Source organism: Bufo gargarizans, chromosome 5 (genome assembly GCF_014858855.1).
Source record: "Bufo gargarizans isolate SCDJY-AF-19 chromosome 5, ASM1485885v1, whole genome shotgun sequence".
In the NCBI taxonomy this organism is placed as follows: domain Eukaryota; kingdom Metazoa; phylum Chordata; class Amphibia; order Anura; family Bufonidae; genus Bufo; species Bufo gargarizans.
The window spans coordinates 406,049,408-406,067,280 of NC_058084.1; the positions used below are offsets into that span (position 1 = coordinate 406,049,408).

The window sequence follows — 17,873 nt, forward strand, 5'->3', positions numbered from 1 at the left end:
GTCCTATTCTAGTCCGTCTTTTCATGGACCCCGTTTTCTGTGGATGGAAAAAAAAAAATATCTGACTCTTCATGTGAATAAGCCCCAAGACCTAAAGAAGTTGTTTGGTATATATAATATATGGTGGAACTGAAAGTCTAGATAAGGGGGTGATCTTCTCAAAGAGGCCATCTTTTGGAATGCCTTCTGTGAATACCTAAAAATGGGAGTTCCTGGGAGGTTTTGTGGCCATTCCTGGGTGGATTGGGGCAGAGATTAAAACTGTCCCAAAAACAGGGATTCAAATGTTTATATGCTCCCCCACGGCGTACTCCAAAGGGTGAGTACATAAGCTGTACTATACAGTCCCAGCCCCTTTAGGTATAAGAAAATTATGCCAATGACATCACGAAAATAGGTCATCATTCCCACTCATTAATACCTCTATTATCACATTACAGCATTAACCATGAGAACACTGGGAGCAGCGATTCACTCCGGGATCTGCATCACTCTTGTCAGATAGAATTCAGGAAGCCCGATCCTTCCAACATGTGACAAGACAAGAGCATTAACTACATGACGACGTATTCTCCTCAGTGTTCCCGAATCATATTCATCTACCAGATCTGTGTAGACTATTTCCCTCTTTATCTCCTCGGTAATAAAGTGCTCGTTGAACAGTTCTACAGATGGTACGGCATGAACCGTAGCCTAGAGTGCGGAGAACAGGACCAGGTGGAAATGTAAACTGATGGGCAAGACATGGATTTAAAGGGGCTGTCCAGGGTCTAGACATTGATGACCTATCCTTAGCATAAGCCATCAATATAAGGTTGGTAGGGCAGCCCCCACCAATAGGTTGCCTTGGGCAGCCGCCAGCACCAAAAAAAATAACACTGTGGTAGGAGCTGGAATAAGACAGTAGCTCCATATACTGCGTAGTGGCCATGCCAGGTTACTGCAGCTCCGCTTCCACTGTTTGGGCTCTTGTGCTTGTAGCGCCCTTCTCTCCGTTATTTCCGGCGCCTGGACCTCCTCCAATCTCATGTTTATTATCTACCTTAGGGTAGGTCATCAAGATCTAGTGTCTGGACAACCCCTCTAAGTCTTGGTGATACTAGTGGTAGAACTACCATACGCAGTGTTAAATGATGAGATTGTAGGAACTAATGGATATTCAGACATTTACTCCATCCGCCATAAAAGATAGATATGAAAAAGCACTCGCTTCTACTACATTTTAGGAGTTGCTTTGAAACAGTCAGCAAGCTTGTTGACAGACATCCCTGTTTAACAACCGCAGAATGGAAATTCAGCTCTGGACTATAATACAGGTTATACAGGACACATACAAAATGATTAAAAGGAGTTGTCCTATAGGAAACACAATTACCTATCATGTCTGTAGGTGATAAGGGTCTATCACAGTACCCCCACTGAACACAAGAATAGGGGAGGGTCCCATGTCTCCCGTTTGAATGCATTAGCGGCTGGGAGTTCACGGTGCATAGATTTTGAATTAAACTACAGTGCACATGCATGACCACTACTTCATTGAAAAAGGTGGACATGGGACCAGGGTTCACCTAATCAATGGGACCCTCAAGTGTACAGAGATCATCTAGCCTGTGGATAAGTGTTCATTATGGGACAACCCCTTTAAAGCTGGCCATACATATTAGTTTGATTTTGTTGGGTTTGGCTGACCATTTAATTTGTAGGGTTCCTCTGGTCATCTGAGGTCAGGGGAATCTGAGGATGGAGCACATTCGCTTTCTCCCCTCTTCCGATACACTACAGATGCATGCTCGGCAGAGCCTGCATAGCTATGGGAGGATCTGAGAGACCGCTTTCCTCCAACAGTTCTCATGTGTATGGCCAGTCTAGGTCTTTTTACAAATCTGCTCAACTTATGTAGATTAAATCTAAATATGAACTGTAAAATGGGCTTGGGACATGACCGGGCTAATAGGACACAGAATGGGAATTGGAAAGTATTTTCTTGAACGGCAGTGGATTCCCAGGATACTCATGGTCAAGTCTGTGAGAGGGCAGAGAGGTCTCCAGCTGAGGTAGCGTTATGTGTCCTCACTGATGACGTTCGAAGCCATAACTGCAGATGGTTCCCACTTATAAATAGACAATGACATAGGAGAGGAACATGGCTGTCTTCAGTACTTACAAAAAGCTGAAGAAACTTGAGGATCCTCTTGTGGGTGAGTATATAAAGTGCATTCCCGCTGACTGGGTCAATTACCGGTAACCGGTGGATTTTGTTTTTGATGAGTGAATACACTGCGTCGTACAGGCTAAGCGAGAAACAAACACCATTAAATTGTATTAGCGGCAAGAGCAACATGTGCACTACCTTACATAAAGGTCCTGGTTAGAGGACACACGGACACCTTTACAGTCAATGGCATGAGTAGGTTTAACATGATTCTCAGTCATTAAAGGGGTCGTCCAGGTGTTTAATATTAAAGACCCCTCCTGAGGATAGGTCGTCAATTTCAGATCGGCAGAGGTCCGACTCCCAACAGCCCTGCAGATCAGCTGTTTGAAGATACCCCAACACCTCTTACCAGGCCAGTGACATCATGTTTATCAGTCACTTGGCCCAAGTTCAGCTCAGTCCCATTTAAAGGGAACCTGTCACATTGAACATGGTGTTTGAGCTGCAGGCATGATGTAATAGAGCAGGAGGAGCTGAGAAGATTGAGCTATAGATTTATGGGAAAAGATTCAGTAAAACTTGTAATTTATTCATTTAATTTCCTGCTCATTCTGGGCCTTGAAGTCCAGGAGGCGGTCCTATCAGTGATGGACAGCTATCTGTATACACAGTCTGAGAGGGAAGCCTGTCCATCACCGATAGGACCGCCTCCTCAGAGGGAAGGCTGTCAATAACTGATAGGACCAACTCTCTGACATCAAAGCCCAGAATGAGCAGGAATTTAAATGTATAAATTACAAGTTTTACAGAATCTTCTCTTATAAGACTATATATTAATTTGCTCTGCTCTATAACATTCTGCCTGTAGCTTACATTGCAATTTCATGGTGACAGGTTCTCTAAGTGAATACCAAGCACAGTACCAAGGCCTCTTCAAACAGCTAGTTTTTGGGGGCGTCAGGTGTAGGACCCCCACTAATTCAGGACATATCCTGAAGATTGGTCATCAATATTAAACACCAGGGAAACCCCTTTAACCACCTCCGGACCGCCTAACGCACGGATGCGTCCGGAAGGTGGTTGATCTATTCCTCCTAGACGCATCCGTGCGTCATCTCGCGATAGCCGAGATTTCCTGTGAACGCGCGCACACAGGCGCGCGCGCTCACAGGAACTGAAGGTAAGCGAGTGGATCTCCAGCCTGCCAGCGGCGATCGCTCGCTGGCAGGCTGGAGATGTGATTTTTTTAACCCCTAACAGGTATATTAGACGCTGTTTTGATAACAGCGTCTAATATACCTGCTACCTGGTCCTCTGGTGGTCCATTTTGTTTGGATCGACCACTAGAGGACACAGGCAGCTCTGTAAAGTACCACAAAACACTACACTACACCCCCCCGTCACTTATTAACCCTTTATGAACCACTGATCACCCCATATAGACTCCCTGATCACCCCCCTGTCATTGATCACCCCCCTGTCAGGCTCCATTCAGAGGTCCGTATGATTTTTACGGATCCACTGATACATGGATCGGATCCGCAAAACACATGCAGACCTCAGAATGGAGCCTTACAGGGGGGTGATCAATGACAAGGGGGTGATCACGCATATAGACTCCCTGATCACTTCCCTGTCATTGATCACCCCCCTGTCATTGATCACCCCCCTGTAAGGCTCCATTCAGACGTCCGTATGATTTTTACGGATCCACAAAACACATGCGGACGTCTGAATGGAGCCTTAGAGGGGGGTGATCAATGACAAGGGGGTGATCACGCATATAGACTTCCTGATCACCCCCCTGTCATTGATCACCCCCCTGTCATTGATCACCCCCCTGTAAGGCTCCATTCAGACGTCCGTATGATTTTTACGGATCCACGGATACATGGATCGGATCCGCAAAACACATACGGAAGTCTGAATGGAGCCTTACAGGGGGGTGATCAATGACAGGGGGGTGATCACCCATATAGACTCCCTGATCACCCCCCTGTCATTGATCACCCCCCTGTAAGGCTCCATTCAGACGTCCGTATGCGTTTTGCGGATCCGATCCATGTATCCGTAAAAAAATCATACGGACGTCTGAATGGAGCCTTACAGGGGGGTGATCAATGACAGGGGGGTGATCACCCCATATAGACTCCCTGATCACCCCCCTGTCATTGATCACCCCCTGTAAGGCTCCATTCAGACCTTTTTTGTGGGCCCAAGTTAGTGGAAATTTTTTGTTTGTTTTTGTTTTTTTTCTTACTAAGTCTCATATTCCACTAACTTGTGTCAAAAAATAAAATCTCACATGAACTCACCATACCCCTCACGGAATCCAAATGCGTAACATTTTTTAGACATTTATATTCCAGACTTCTTCTCACGCTTTAGGGCCCCTAAAATGCCAGGGCAGTATACCCCACATGTGACCCCATTTCGGAAAGAAGACACCCCAAGGTATTCCGTGAGGCGCATATTGAGTCCATGAAAGATTGAAATTTTTGTCCCAAGTTAGCGGAAAGGGAGACTGAGAAAATACAAAAAAAAAAAATCAATTTCCTCTAACTTGTGCCAAAAAAAAAAATATATTCTAGGAACTCGCCATGCCCCTCACGGAATACCTTGGGGTGTCTTCTTTCCAAAATGGGGTCACATGGGGTATTTATACTGCCCTGGCATGTTAGGGGCCCGAAAGCGTGAGAAGAAGTCTGGGATCCAAATGTCTAAAAATGCCCTCCTAAAAGGAATTTGGGCCGCTTTGCGCATATAGGCTGCAAAAAAGTGTCACACATGTGGTATCGCCGTACTCAGGAGAAGTTGGGGAATGTGTTTAGGGGTGTCATATGACATATACCCATGCTGGGTGAGAGAAATATCTTGGTCAAATGCCAACTTTGTATAAAAAAAAATTGGAAAAGTTGTCTTTTGCCAAGATATTTCTCTCACCCAGCATGGGTATATGTAAAATGACACCCCAAAACACATTCCCCAACTTCTCCTGAGTACGGCGATACCAGATGTGTGACACTTTATTGCAGCCTAGGTGGGCAAAGGGGCACACATTCCAAAGAGCACCTTTCGGATTTCGCAGGCCATTTTTTACACATTTTGATTGCAAACTACTTCTCACACATATGGGCCCCTAAATTGCCAGGGCAGTATAACTACGCCACAAGTGACCCCATTTTGGAAAGAAGACACCCCAAGGTATTCTGTGAGGGGCATGGCGAGTTCCTAGAATTTTTAATTTTTTGTCGCAAGTTAGTGGAATATGAGACTTTGTAAGGAAAAAATAAAAAAAAAATCATCATTTTCCGCTAACTTGTGACAAAAAATAAAAAATTCTAGGAACTCGCCATGCCCCTCACGGAATACCTTGGGGTGTCTTCTTTCCAAAATGGGGTCACTTGTGGCGTAGTTATACTGCCCTGGCAATTTAGGGGCCCAAATGTGTGAGAAGTAGTTTGCAATCAAAATGTGTAAAAAATGGCCTGTGAAATCCGAAAGGTGCTCTTTGGAATGTGTGCCCCTTTGCCCACCTTGGCTGCAAAAAAGTGTCACACATCTGGTATCGCCGTACTCAGGAGAAGTTGGGGAATGTGTTTTGGGGTGTCATTTTACATATACCCATGCTGGGTGAGAGAAATATGACCAGGGGTCTAGCAAGTCATCTAAAATGCACTATTTTTTACGTTTCAATAAAAAAATAAAAAAATAGCTCCTGGGTTGGACTCATGTTTGGTGTCCTGGGCTCTCTACATAACAGGTCTAGCGACCTCCTGATTGGATGCCAGAGCAGTCACTCACAGCAGAGGGGCATGGCTTGGCAGCAATGTGGCACCGAGGGGGAAGAAAACCTGGACTTCTCAGTCATGCAACCTGCAAGAAGATCATTATGCATTTCTGCACTGCTCTATCAATCACCTATACAGTCATGTCATCAGTTTGGCATCTCAAGACTGCTGACAGACTGTCAACAGCCCCAGTCAGTGTAGGACATGGCATTCATAGGAGCTGTCACTTTATAGCCCATCAGAACTGGCATCTGTGTGACGCTGATAACCGGCACCAGTAACACTGGTACAGGCAAAATGACAGCGTGCATGTCCTCGAAGACACCTGCACAACTGCAATCCCATTCATCTATAGCCCTACCTTGCATCTGGAGTTATATTCACCAAAGGCTTGAAGGTTTCTTGCAAATACAATTCTGCAGAAACAAGGTAAAGTTAGCAACAAACACAATGAATGGCAGGGCACCATCTAGATTATAACCGTATACTCTACAGTGGAAGAATCCTCCTTTATAGACATTACTCATTAAACACTTCTTTTTTCACACTTTTTTTTGCAGTTACTGCAATTATATTCACTAAATCTGTTAATAAATGCAGTGCGAGGGACGTGCTTGTTCAAATAGTCTTGAAATTGTGAGAGTTAATAATGACATAATGTCCTTACCCCTCCAGGTCTCTATCTTGTGCTCCTCTAATTCATATATCTGTACCTGTAGTGAGAAACACGTGACAGATGCAAATTTACTTCCAGTCCATACAGTAGCACCATGTTCTGCACGACTGTACACAGACAAACCATTCAACACCACGTCTTCCCCTTGTGTACTAGTCCCCGAGGCACAAGTTCACAGGTGCAAATGTGACAGGTCTGGAGACCGTGATGGGGAGATTTCTAATTATATGTGATCTCAATGAAAAGAACCAAATAAAATACAATGTATGTATTAAGTACAATGACTCTTTGGTTTCACTTACACCAGCCATAACAAAGACCACCTGCCTAATATTGTGTACGTCCTTGTGCCACCAAAAAAAGCTCTGAGGCGTGGATTCCACAAGATGTTGTGAGGTGGTGCCACCATGGTTCAGATTTTTTTTTTTTTACCAGCACTTCCCACACAGACGCTAGATTAGATGGAGATCTGGGGAATTTGGAGGCCAAGTCAACAGCTTAAACTCTTGTTCCTCAAACCATTCCTGAATAATGTTTGCAAGGTGCATTATCCTGCTGAAAGAGGCCACTTTTCATGATGGGGTGTACTTGGTCTGTACAATGATTAGGTACGCGGTACACATAAAAGTCACATTCACATTAATTTCAGGACCTATGTTTTCCTAAAAGAACACTCCAGGAATATATAAGTGAGGGACATGAACATGTGGAGTCACTGTGGGTAGAGATACATGGAGCTAAAAATAATAAATTACTAATAGGAGTTTATTATAAACCACCTAATATACCAGAGTCCACAGAAAATCTACTACTAAACGAGATAGACGAGGCGGCAAATCATAATGAGGTGGTTATTATGGGGGACTTCAACTACCCAGATATAGACTGGGAAACTGAAAGCTGTATATCTCATAAAAGGAAACAGGTTCTTGTCAATAACCAAAGACAATTACCTCTCCCAAATGGTTCAGGACCCGACTAGAGGGACGGCCATACTGGACTTAGTATTAACCAATAGACCTGACAGAACAACAGACATGCAGGTTGGGGGACACCTGAGAAATTGTGACCATAAAGTAATAACCTTCCAATTATCATTCAAAAGAGCGTTTCTACAGGGAGGAACAAAAATACCAAACTATAAAAAAGCTAAATTTTGCCAACTAAGAGAGGCCATAGGCCTAACTAACTGGGACAAAGTCCTCAAAAATAAAAATACAGCCACAAAATTGGATATCTTTAAAAGCATCCTAAAATCTCATTGTGAGAGGTACATACCGTATGGGAATAAAAGGTTAAGGAACAAAAAGAAACCAATGTGGATAAACAGAACTGTAAAGAAAGCAATAAATGACAAAAAGAAAGCATATAAATCACTAAAACAGGAGGGTAGCATGGAAGCACTGAAAAACTAAAAGGCCTCTTTCACACGGGCATCATATTTTTGGCCCAGATAAGAGGCGGGTGCGTTGCGGGAAAATGCGCAATTTCTCTGCGCGAGTGCAAAACATTGTAATGCGTTTTGCACTCGCGTGAGAAAAATCGCTCATGTTTGGTACCCAAACCTGAACTTCTTCACAGAAGTTCGGACTTGGGATCGGTGTTCTGAAGATTGTATTATTTTCCCTTATAACATGGTTATAAGGGAAAATAATAGCATTCTGAATACAGAATGCATAGTAAAATAGCGCTGGAGGGGTTAAGAAAATAATAAAAAAAGTTAACTCACCTTCTCCTCTTGATCGCGTAGTTACCGATCTCTCTACTTCTTGAATGATGAGCTGTGGTGACGTCAGATCACATGCTCCAATCACATGCTCCATCACCGTGGTGATGGAGAATGTGATCTGACATCACCACAGGTCCTTTAGCCCACAGCTCATTATTAAAGAAGTAAAGAAGAGACCGGGAACTACGCGATCAAGAGGAGAATGTGAGTTAACTTTTTTATTTATTTTTAACCCCTCCAGCACCATTATACTATGCATTCTGTATTCAGAATGCTATTATTTTCCCTTATAACCATGTTATAAGGGAAAATACAGTGAATAGACTGTCACCTAGAAACCATGCGTGAAAATCGCACCGCATCCGCACTTGCAAGTGATTCGTGAAAATCACCGCTCATGTGCACAGCCCCATAGAAATGAATGGGTCAGGATTCAGTGCGGGTGCAATGCGTTCACCTCACGCATTGCACCCGCACGGAAAACTCGCCCGTGTGAAAGGGGCCTAAGGAAAAAAATAAAACATGTAAAAAAACAAATAAAAGCGGCCAAACTAGAGACAGAGAGATTAATTGCCAAAGAATAAAACTAACCCTAAAATGTTCTTCAATTATTTAAATGGTAAAAAGTATAAATCTGAAGGTGTCGGCCCTTTACAGAGTAATGAGGGGGGAGTCGCAGAGAGCGACGAGGAAAAAGCAAAGCTGTTAAATATTTTTTTCTCCACTGTATTCACTGAGGAAAATAAACTGTCAGATGAAATGCTGAATGTAAAAATGTATTCCCCATTAAAAAAGTGTCCTGTCTGACCCAGGAAGAAGTACATCAGCGACTTGTAATAGACAAATCGCCAGGACCGGATGGCATACACCGCGTATCCTAAAGGAATTAAGTAATGTCATAGCCAGACCCTTATTTCTGATATTTGCCGACTCTATACTGACAGGGAATGTCCCACAGGATTGGCGCATGGCAAATGTGGTGCCAATATTCAAAAAGGGTCCAAAAACAGAGCCTGTTGTGGGTAAACTGTTTGAAGGTTTTCTGAGAGATGCTATCTTAGAGCAGCTCAACGGAAATAAGCAAATAACGCCATATCAGCATGGCTTCGCGAGGGATCGGTCATGCCAAACAAATTTAATCAGTTTCTATGAGGAGGTAAGTTCTAGACTTGACAGCGGCGAATCAATGGATGTCGTATATCTGGACTTCTCCAAAGCATTTGACACTGTACCGCATAAAAGGTTAGTATATAAAATGAGAATGCTTGGACTGGGAGAAAATGTCTAAGTGGGTAAGTAACTGGCTGAGTGATAGAAAACAGAGGGTGGTTATTAACGGTACACACAGATTGGGTCACTGTCACTAGTGGGGTACCTCAGGGGTCAGTATTCGGCCCTATTCTCTTCAATATATTTATTAATGATCTTGTAGAAGGCTTGCATAGTAAAGTATCAATTTTCGCAGATGACACTAAACTGTGTAAAGTCTAACACTGAAGAGGACAGTATACTACTACAGAGGGATCTGGATAGATTGGAGGCTTGGGCAGATAAGTAGCAGATGAGGTTTAACACTGACAAATGTAAAGTTCTGCACATGGGAAGGAATAATGCAAGTCACCCGTACATACTAAATGGTAAAACACTCGGTAACACTGACATGGAAAAGGATCTAAGAATTTTAATAAACAAACAGCAAACTAAGCTGCAAAAACCAGTGTCAGGCAGCTGCTGCCAAGGCCAATAAGATAATGGGTTGCATCAAAAGGGGCATAGATGCCCGTGATGAGAACATAGTCCTACCACTTTAAAAATCATTAGTCAGACCACACATGGAGTACTGTGTACAGTTCTGGGCTCCTGTGAACAAGGCAGACATAGCAGAGCTGGAGAGGGTCCAGAGGAGGACAACTAAAGTAATAACTGGAATGGGGCAACTACAGTACCCTGAAAGATTATCAAAATTAGGGTTATTCCCTTTTTGAAAAAGATGACTGAGGCGAGATCTAATTACTATGTATAAATATATCAGGGGTCAGCACAGAGATCTCTCCCATCATCTATTTATCCCCAGGACTGTAACTGACGAGGGGACATCCTCTGCGTCTGGAGGAAAGAAGGTTTGTACACAAACATAGAAGAGGATTCTTTACGGTAAGAGCAGTGAGACTATGGAACTCTCTGCCTGAGGAGGTGGTGATGGTGGGTACAATAAAGGAATTCATGAGGGGCCTAGATGTATTTCTGGAGTGTAATAATATTACAGGCTATAGCTTCTAGAGAGCGGTCGTTGATCCAGGGAGTTATCAGATTGCCCGATTGGAGTCGGGAAGGAATTTTTATTCCCCTTAAGTGGGGAGAATTGGCTTGTGCTTTATTGGCTTGGATCAACTTGCAGGATGACAGGCCGAACTGGATGGACAAATGTCTTTTTTTGGCCTTATGTACTATGTTACTATGTAACAATACCAAGGGCAATACTCTGCCTCCACCAACCTGTCTTCTTCCCATCCTGGTGCCATCTCTTCCCAAGTAAGCAACACACACCCTGCCGTACACATGATGTAAAAGAAAACATGATCCATCAGACCAGGCCACCATCTTCCATTGACCCATGGTCCAATTCTGATACTTGCCCATTTGTAGGAGCTTTAGGTAGCGTACAGGGGTCAGCATGGGCACTCTGACCCATCTCTGGCTACGCAAGTAGTGATGCCCTGTCTGATTTGACACCCTTCTATCATAGGCAGCAGTAACTTTTTTTTTTTAGCAATTTATGCTATACTAGCTCTTCTGAGGGATTACACCATATGGTCAACCTTTGTTCTCCATATACATCAATTTACTATGGTCACCTTAAGAAATAACTGATGTTTCAAGAGCATCTGTTCCGGTGTAGAAGACTGCGGAATCTGTGGTGCGATGGAATGGTCAGTAGTGGTGACAATCTTCCTTTCACAGGTTGTATAAAAGCTCGAATTTCTCAAAACGCCTTAAAATCCAAGAGCCACTAAATAGAGCAAGGGATGGTACTTACCATTGGAGACTTGTAGTATCGATGCAATATATTGATGAAGTCTGTAATTGTTAACATTCCTGAAATAAAGCACAATATGAATTAATGGAGCCTCTTTTCCCATTTAAAAAGGAAGACATGGAAAATGCAGTGCTTTCTGCAGGCGGCATGTTATAGGGCAGGAGGGGCTGAGAAGATTGCTATATAGTCCAGTGGACGGGCCTACTGTATTCCGTAACTGAACGCGATCTCTTATGTGCATAGTCACACAGGGAACATTATGAATGAGTGAATCAGACCGCCCACTGGACTCCTAAATCCCCCAAAAAGCTAAATGTATGTTAAGTTATGCTGAAACTTTAAAAAAATTAAAAAAAAATTAGAAGAAAAAAAAAAAATTATATTATATATATATATAATCATCTGCTTAGCTCGTCCTGCTCTGCATCACACTGACTCAATCAGCATGTTGTTTCACGTCAGCAAATGGCATTTATAAATATTTAAACATTAATATAAGCCACTTTCTAATGTATTGTGATTGTCCATATTGTCTCCTTTGCTGGCTGGATTAATTTTTCTATCACATTATCCAGGGGTTACGACCACCCTGCAATCCAGCAACGGTGGTCGTGCTTGCATACTATAGGAAAAGCATCGGCTTCTCTGGTGGCTGGGGCGGCAGGAGTGTGCATAATCCAGCGCCATTTCCTATAGTGTGCAAGCACAGCCACCACTGATGGATTGTAGGGTGGTCCTAACCATGGAAACAATCTGGGTATAATGTGATGAAAAAATGAATTTAGTCAGCAAAAGAAACAATATGGACAATCACAACACATTAGTAAGTGCTTTGTACTAACTTTCTCTACATGATAAACAACACCATTTGCTGAAGTGAGACAACCCCTTTAAATGTGAAAGGTTCCCTTTAATTCAGCATCTCAGCTGTAAAGTTCAGGGCTGTACTGACTAGTGGAGGTCTTGTCCATGCTATCCCGTGGTCAATGTATATACTTGGCTTCATACCTATGTAATCTAACATGTTCGTCAACAACAGGGTCTAGATGTTCGACATAACGAGACCTCTAAATACAATGGAGTTGTATTGCTCTCGCCAAGCAATAGAACGGAGGCCAATTATGGAAATAACAATAAGATTATTTATCCCTTTGACTAATGACCCCTCTGAGGCCTAAACATGACCGTAAGCCATCACTGGCTGTCGGCTGACCACTATTCCTTCCACCTCCCCCATATACATGCATACATGGCTCAATGGGGAGTAAAGGCGCTATTATACTGGACGATTTTCGGGCCAATTGTTGGGGAGTGTTCATAGGGTGCTCATTCCCTAGAGTTGGCCAATATAATTGTGCCTCCAATCAGCCGATAAAGAAGCAAGCTCTGATTTGCGTCCTTCAGGACAACAGATGCCCGAATATCGGCAGCATATCTCTCTATGTAATCAGAAACGTACTGCCAATAATCAATAGACCTGAATGGGGGAAGAACGACTGCAGTAACAATGCTTTCTTTCCCATTCACCATGTATCGACCTGTGTAATGGGCGCCGACTATCATGTATGATCGGCGTTTGTCCTGCCTGAATATCGGACCCTAAGGGGCTCTGGCAGTGGCTTATCTCTCCTGTAATCAAAAGGATCAGTCGCTGAAATTTAGCATGACCGATCCATCAGTCCCCATCCAACATCACCTCGTCACACACATAAGATAGTCCGCCTGTCCAGCCAAAATAGTCAGGTTTAGCCGACTTTACTAGTCATCGTACGGGCATTGTAACACTACAATGAAAATAAACTAGTATATCCCTGACTGTATCCAACTTTTTTACTTGATGCAAAAATAACCCAACTATATCTGCGCATGTGCTGAAGGCACTCCGTTACTGTTCAAGAGGATGTGGTCGGCAACAGCCGAGAAAGCATTGGCTAAATCACACGACCATCGCTATCCTGCATCCTATGGACATGGAGTGTTTACATACCCCATACATGACCAGCCGGGGGCCTCCTCAGCAGCAGGGGGCAGGTCTGGTGATATTTACAGATTGATATGCCACAACAGTACAGTTTAGGGTCTTTTAGCCCTAGCCTAAGGTGGCCTTATGATGCACAGAGATAAGGCACTGCTTACCATCAGTGGCAAGCTCTGAGCCGGAGGGTGGGGGGGAGCTCAAAGCCTGAGGGTAAAAGACAACTAACTATATGCTATACTATGTGAGCCGTCTTGGCCTTTGAGAGGGAGTTATTTTTATATAGACGTCTTTTATCAACATCTTTTTCCAAGGACCTCTCCAAACCCACATTCCAGATCAGAGGAGAGCGGTATTTAACTCTGTCTCCATAGCAGCAGTTTACACCCCACAGATGTGCAGCGACATAGGAAGTTAGCAGCTCCTCACTTTCTATATAGTTCTGTGAGGAAACCCATGCTCGGCCCAATGACTTTAAGGGTCCATTCACACATCCGCAATTCCATTCCACATTTTGCGGAACGGAATTGCGGACCCATAGCGGCCCCGATCAGAATTGCGAACCCCCACTTCCGGGTCCGCAATTCCAATCCTGAAAAAAATAGAACATGTCCTATTCTTGTCCGCAATAGCAGACAATAGGCATATTCTCTTAGTGCCGGCAATGTGCGGTCCGCAAAATGCGGACCGCACATTGCCGCTGTCCGTGTTTTGCGGATCCGCAAAACACACACGGATGTGTGAATAGACCCCAATAATGAGAAGAAGATATTTTTTACCATTGCTCTGCATTATTACACAGGGAAAGCTGGTTTCCCATTGCAGGCTTCCCTTCGAGCTGATTTAGGACAGCTTGGCTTCCGGAAGCCCCCCTGGTTTGCTTGTATGGTTTCTGCTTTCTCGCAGCTTCGTTTCTGTGTCTCTCCGGTGTACACAGCTCTTGTCATTAGTGGGACAGTATGGGACCTGCCTCCTCCTCTGTAAACTAAACGTGCCCTAAAAAGGCAGAAGGAAAAGCCTTGCCTTAAAGCGCAGGTCACACTACACTGAACTGCAGCCTCGGATTCAGATACGCAAGACAAAATCTTTCTGGAAAAATAACTGCTGCACGGTGTCCAATCCCAGAAGAGCCCCTGATAAACAGCCGCCAGACCCCAAAACATTTATGGACCCTCCAAAAACAGCCAGTAACAGAAAAAAAGGCATATTTAGTACCATTATAGAAAATGTCAGCTAAAGAGGATGATGGTCCAATTATCATCTGTAAAAACAGGCACAAAAGCTTTTATTCAACACTTAAATATAAATCCCAAAATTAGCGGTCAGTAAGCAAGACATTTTTACCCTGTGTGCCCTGCACTCAGCTGTATGCTTTTCAGGCGTTGTGCCAGGGCACGTGGAACTAAAAGTAAGGCTTAGGGTTCATTCACGCATCTGTATGTATTTTGCAGTCAGCAAAAAATATGGACGACATCTGTGTGATGTCAGTGTTGCATCCGTTTTTTTTTTGTTTTTTTTGCAGACCCATTGCAAGAATGCCTAACAGACAAGAATAGGACACGTTCTATCTTCGCGGCATTGCGGAATGGACATACAGATGCAGAGTGCACATGGTGTGCTGTCCGTATTTTAATAATTTTTTTAACAGCCCAATTGAAATGAATGGGTCTGCACCTAGTCCACAAAAAAATGCGGATCAGATGCAGACCAAAAATACATTCGTGTGAATGGGGACTAAGGCTGAGCGTCAGCGCATCCAGTGTGATGAATCATCACAGAACGATCCAGTTATTATGCCAAGAAAATTCTACAGTGCATCATTCGTTCATTAACTTACATGTATACGACGTGCAAAAAATAAAATAATGTTAAAAAAAAAATTGACCTAAGAAAGAACTAATGCAGAACGGATATAACTGCTGCTGGACTGGAGCTCACCTACAAAACTCTGGTTTTTCGTTTCCCATAACGGAGCAGCTCTTACGCCATTAGCTACCAGCGCGAAAAAGGCCTTCTTTACCTGCAGAGGGAATAAATGGAGATTTGGCAACACTGGGACGTTCTTAATTACGAATAGTCGTTAAAAGCAATTCACATCATTTATACAGCATTAAAGGGGTTTTCTGGGTGCTTAACACTGATGGCCTGTCCTCAGGAGACGTCATCAATATCTGATCGGTAGAGGTCCAACTCCCGGGATCCCCTCCGATCAGATGAGGCCGCAGCATCTTCCTAGGCCAGTGACGGCACATTCATCAGTTACATGGCCTAGGAGCAGCTCAGTCCTATTCAAGTGAATGGACCCGAGCTGCAATACAATGCATAGCCACTATCCAAACGACAGAGTGGTACTTGGTAAGACAAGAGGGGGCCATGTTGATTACCGGGGGTGCCACAGCCTCCACAAGCAGCTAATCTGCGGGGGTGTCAGACCTCCCCTGAGGGTAGGTCATTAATATTAAACACCCAGAAAACCGCCTTTAACATGTCCATACATCAATGCACCCTGTGTCACTCGAACAGTAGAGGTTCACCCGAATAGTTATTCCTCCTGATCCCCTCCATCCCCAAACGCATACACAATCTGTCTGGAGAGGAGAAATCTCCCTTCAGAGCAGAGGATCAGGTCTGATAAAAATTCAAGTTGCCCGATTCCACCCCCAAATCTGGAGATGAAAGGAACACATCCATTAGAAATGTTTTTTTTTAAAGAATTAAAAAATAAATAAAAAATCATTTCAGCAGTACATTAAAAAATAAAATACAAAATATTGTCCTTCTGCATCAGTCAGCACAGAGATACAACTCCTATACAGATAAGTAACCTATTGTCAGTTTACTGCTGCAATGAAGGGAAGATGCTATCTGTTAGTATAATAGTAGATTAGTAGAATTTGGTTAATCGTATGACAGCATTATTTTTCTCTTGGTAGACCTAGATAAAGATGCTCACAGTACAGCATTGCACTATTCATAAAAAAAACACATGACATAGAAGATTCACATATAGGCTGTTAATATGTCAAACAATCTGATGGTAGTATCCCTTTAATACACATAAGATGGTCAGACGGCCAATGTTACATTAATTTGTATGCCCAGCTTAGGGCTCTTTCACACTTGCGTTCTTTTCTTCCGACATAGAGTTCCGTCGTCGGGGCTCTATGCCGGAAGAATCCTGATCAGTTTTATCCTAATGCATTCTGAATGGAGAGAAATCCGTTCAGGATGCATCAGGATGTCTTCAGTTCCGGACCGGAACGTTTTTTGGCCGGAGAAAATACTGCAGCATGCTGCGCTTTTTGCTCCGGCCAAAAATCCTGAAGACTTGCTGCAAGGCCGGATCCGGAATTACTGCCCATGGGAAAGGCATTGATCCGGATCCGGCCTTAAAGGGAATCTGTCACCAGGATTTTGTGTATAGAGCTGAGGACATGGGTTGCTAGATCGCTGCTAGCACATCCGCAATACCCAGTCCCCATAGCTCTGTGTGCTTTTATTGTGTAAAAAAAACGATTTGATACATATGCAAATTAACATGAGATGAGTCCTGTTCCTGACTCATCTCACGTACAGGACTCATCTCAGGGTAATTTGCATATGTATCAAATCAGTTTTTTTACACAATAAAAGCACACAGAGCTATGGGGACTGGGTATTGCGGATGTGCTAGCGGCCATCTAGCAACCCATGTCCTCAGCTCTATACACAAAATCCCGGTGACAGGTTCCCTTTAAGCTAAACGTCGTTTCGGCGCATTGACGGATCCGACGTTTAGCTTTTTTAGAGTGGTTACCATGGCTGCTGGGACGCTAAAGTCCTGGCAGCCATGGTAAAGTGTAGCGGGGAGCAGCATACTTAGCGTCCGCGCGGCTCCCGGGGCGCTCCAGAGTGACGTCAGGGCGCCCCACGCGCATGGATGACGTGATCACATGGCACGTTATCCATGCGCAGGGGCGCTCTGACGTCACTCTGGAGCGCCCCGGGAGCTGCACAGACTGTAAGTATACCGCTCCCCACTACTACTATGGCAACCAGGACTTTAATAGCGTCCTGGCTGCCATAGTAAGACTGAACACATTTTGAAGACGGATCAGTCTTCAAATGCTTTCAGTTCACTTGCGTTTTTCCGGATCCGGCGTGTAATTCCGGCAAATGGGGTACATGCCGGATACGGACAACGCAAGTGTGAAAGAGGCCTTAAAGCATTAACCAGTGCAATTAAAACCATACTCCATGGCCTGCCAACCGTTAGAAACGGTAAAGGAGCTTATACTCACCTCGCCTATATCCCCCGCCACTGCTATTCTAATGGTGCCTGGGTCCCCCTGCTCTCCACTTCCTTATCTTACACATATTTAACGGGAACCTATCATGTGTTTATCACCCCATGAACAAACTAGCCCTTATTATAATTACTAATTTCAATAGTATATTCCTCCCCCTTTTTTTACCTTAGTAATATAGTACCTTTGCATTCCCTGTTATTCATTTTCCGGACAATTATTAA

General features: G+C 43.8%; 1 protein-coding gene across 2 annotated transcripts in view; it reads right to left on the bottom strand.

Moving 5' to 3' along the window:
- Window positions 1–17,873, bottom strand: part of PRKAG2 (protein kinase AMP-activated non-catalytic subunit gamma 2) — a 454,044-nt gene that overhangs the window by 14,249 nt on the left and 421,922 nt on the right. Inside the window, exons 2-6 of one of the 2 annotated variants that reach the window (XM_044293638.1) lie at window positions 15,302–15,383; window positions 11,389–11,447; window positions 6,614–6,659; window positions 6,308–6,362; window positions 2,165–2,291 (exon numbers count right to left, since the gene is read on the bottom strand). In XM_044293638.1, coding sequence (XP_044149573.1) covers window positions 2,165–2,291; window positions 6,308–6,362; window positions 6,614–6,659; window positions 11,389–11,447; window positions 15,302–15,383 — 369 coding nt within the window. The remainder of the gene's footprint in view (window positions 1–2,164; window positions 2,292–6,307; window positions 6,363–6,613; window positions 6,660–11,388; window positions 11,448–15,301; window positions 15,384–17,873) is intronic. The other variant, XM_044293639.1, reaches the window with a different exon arrangement.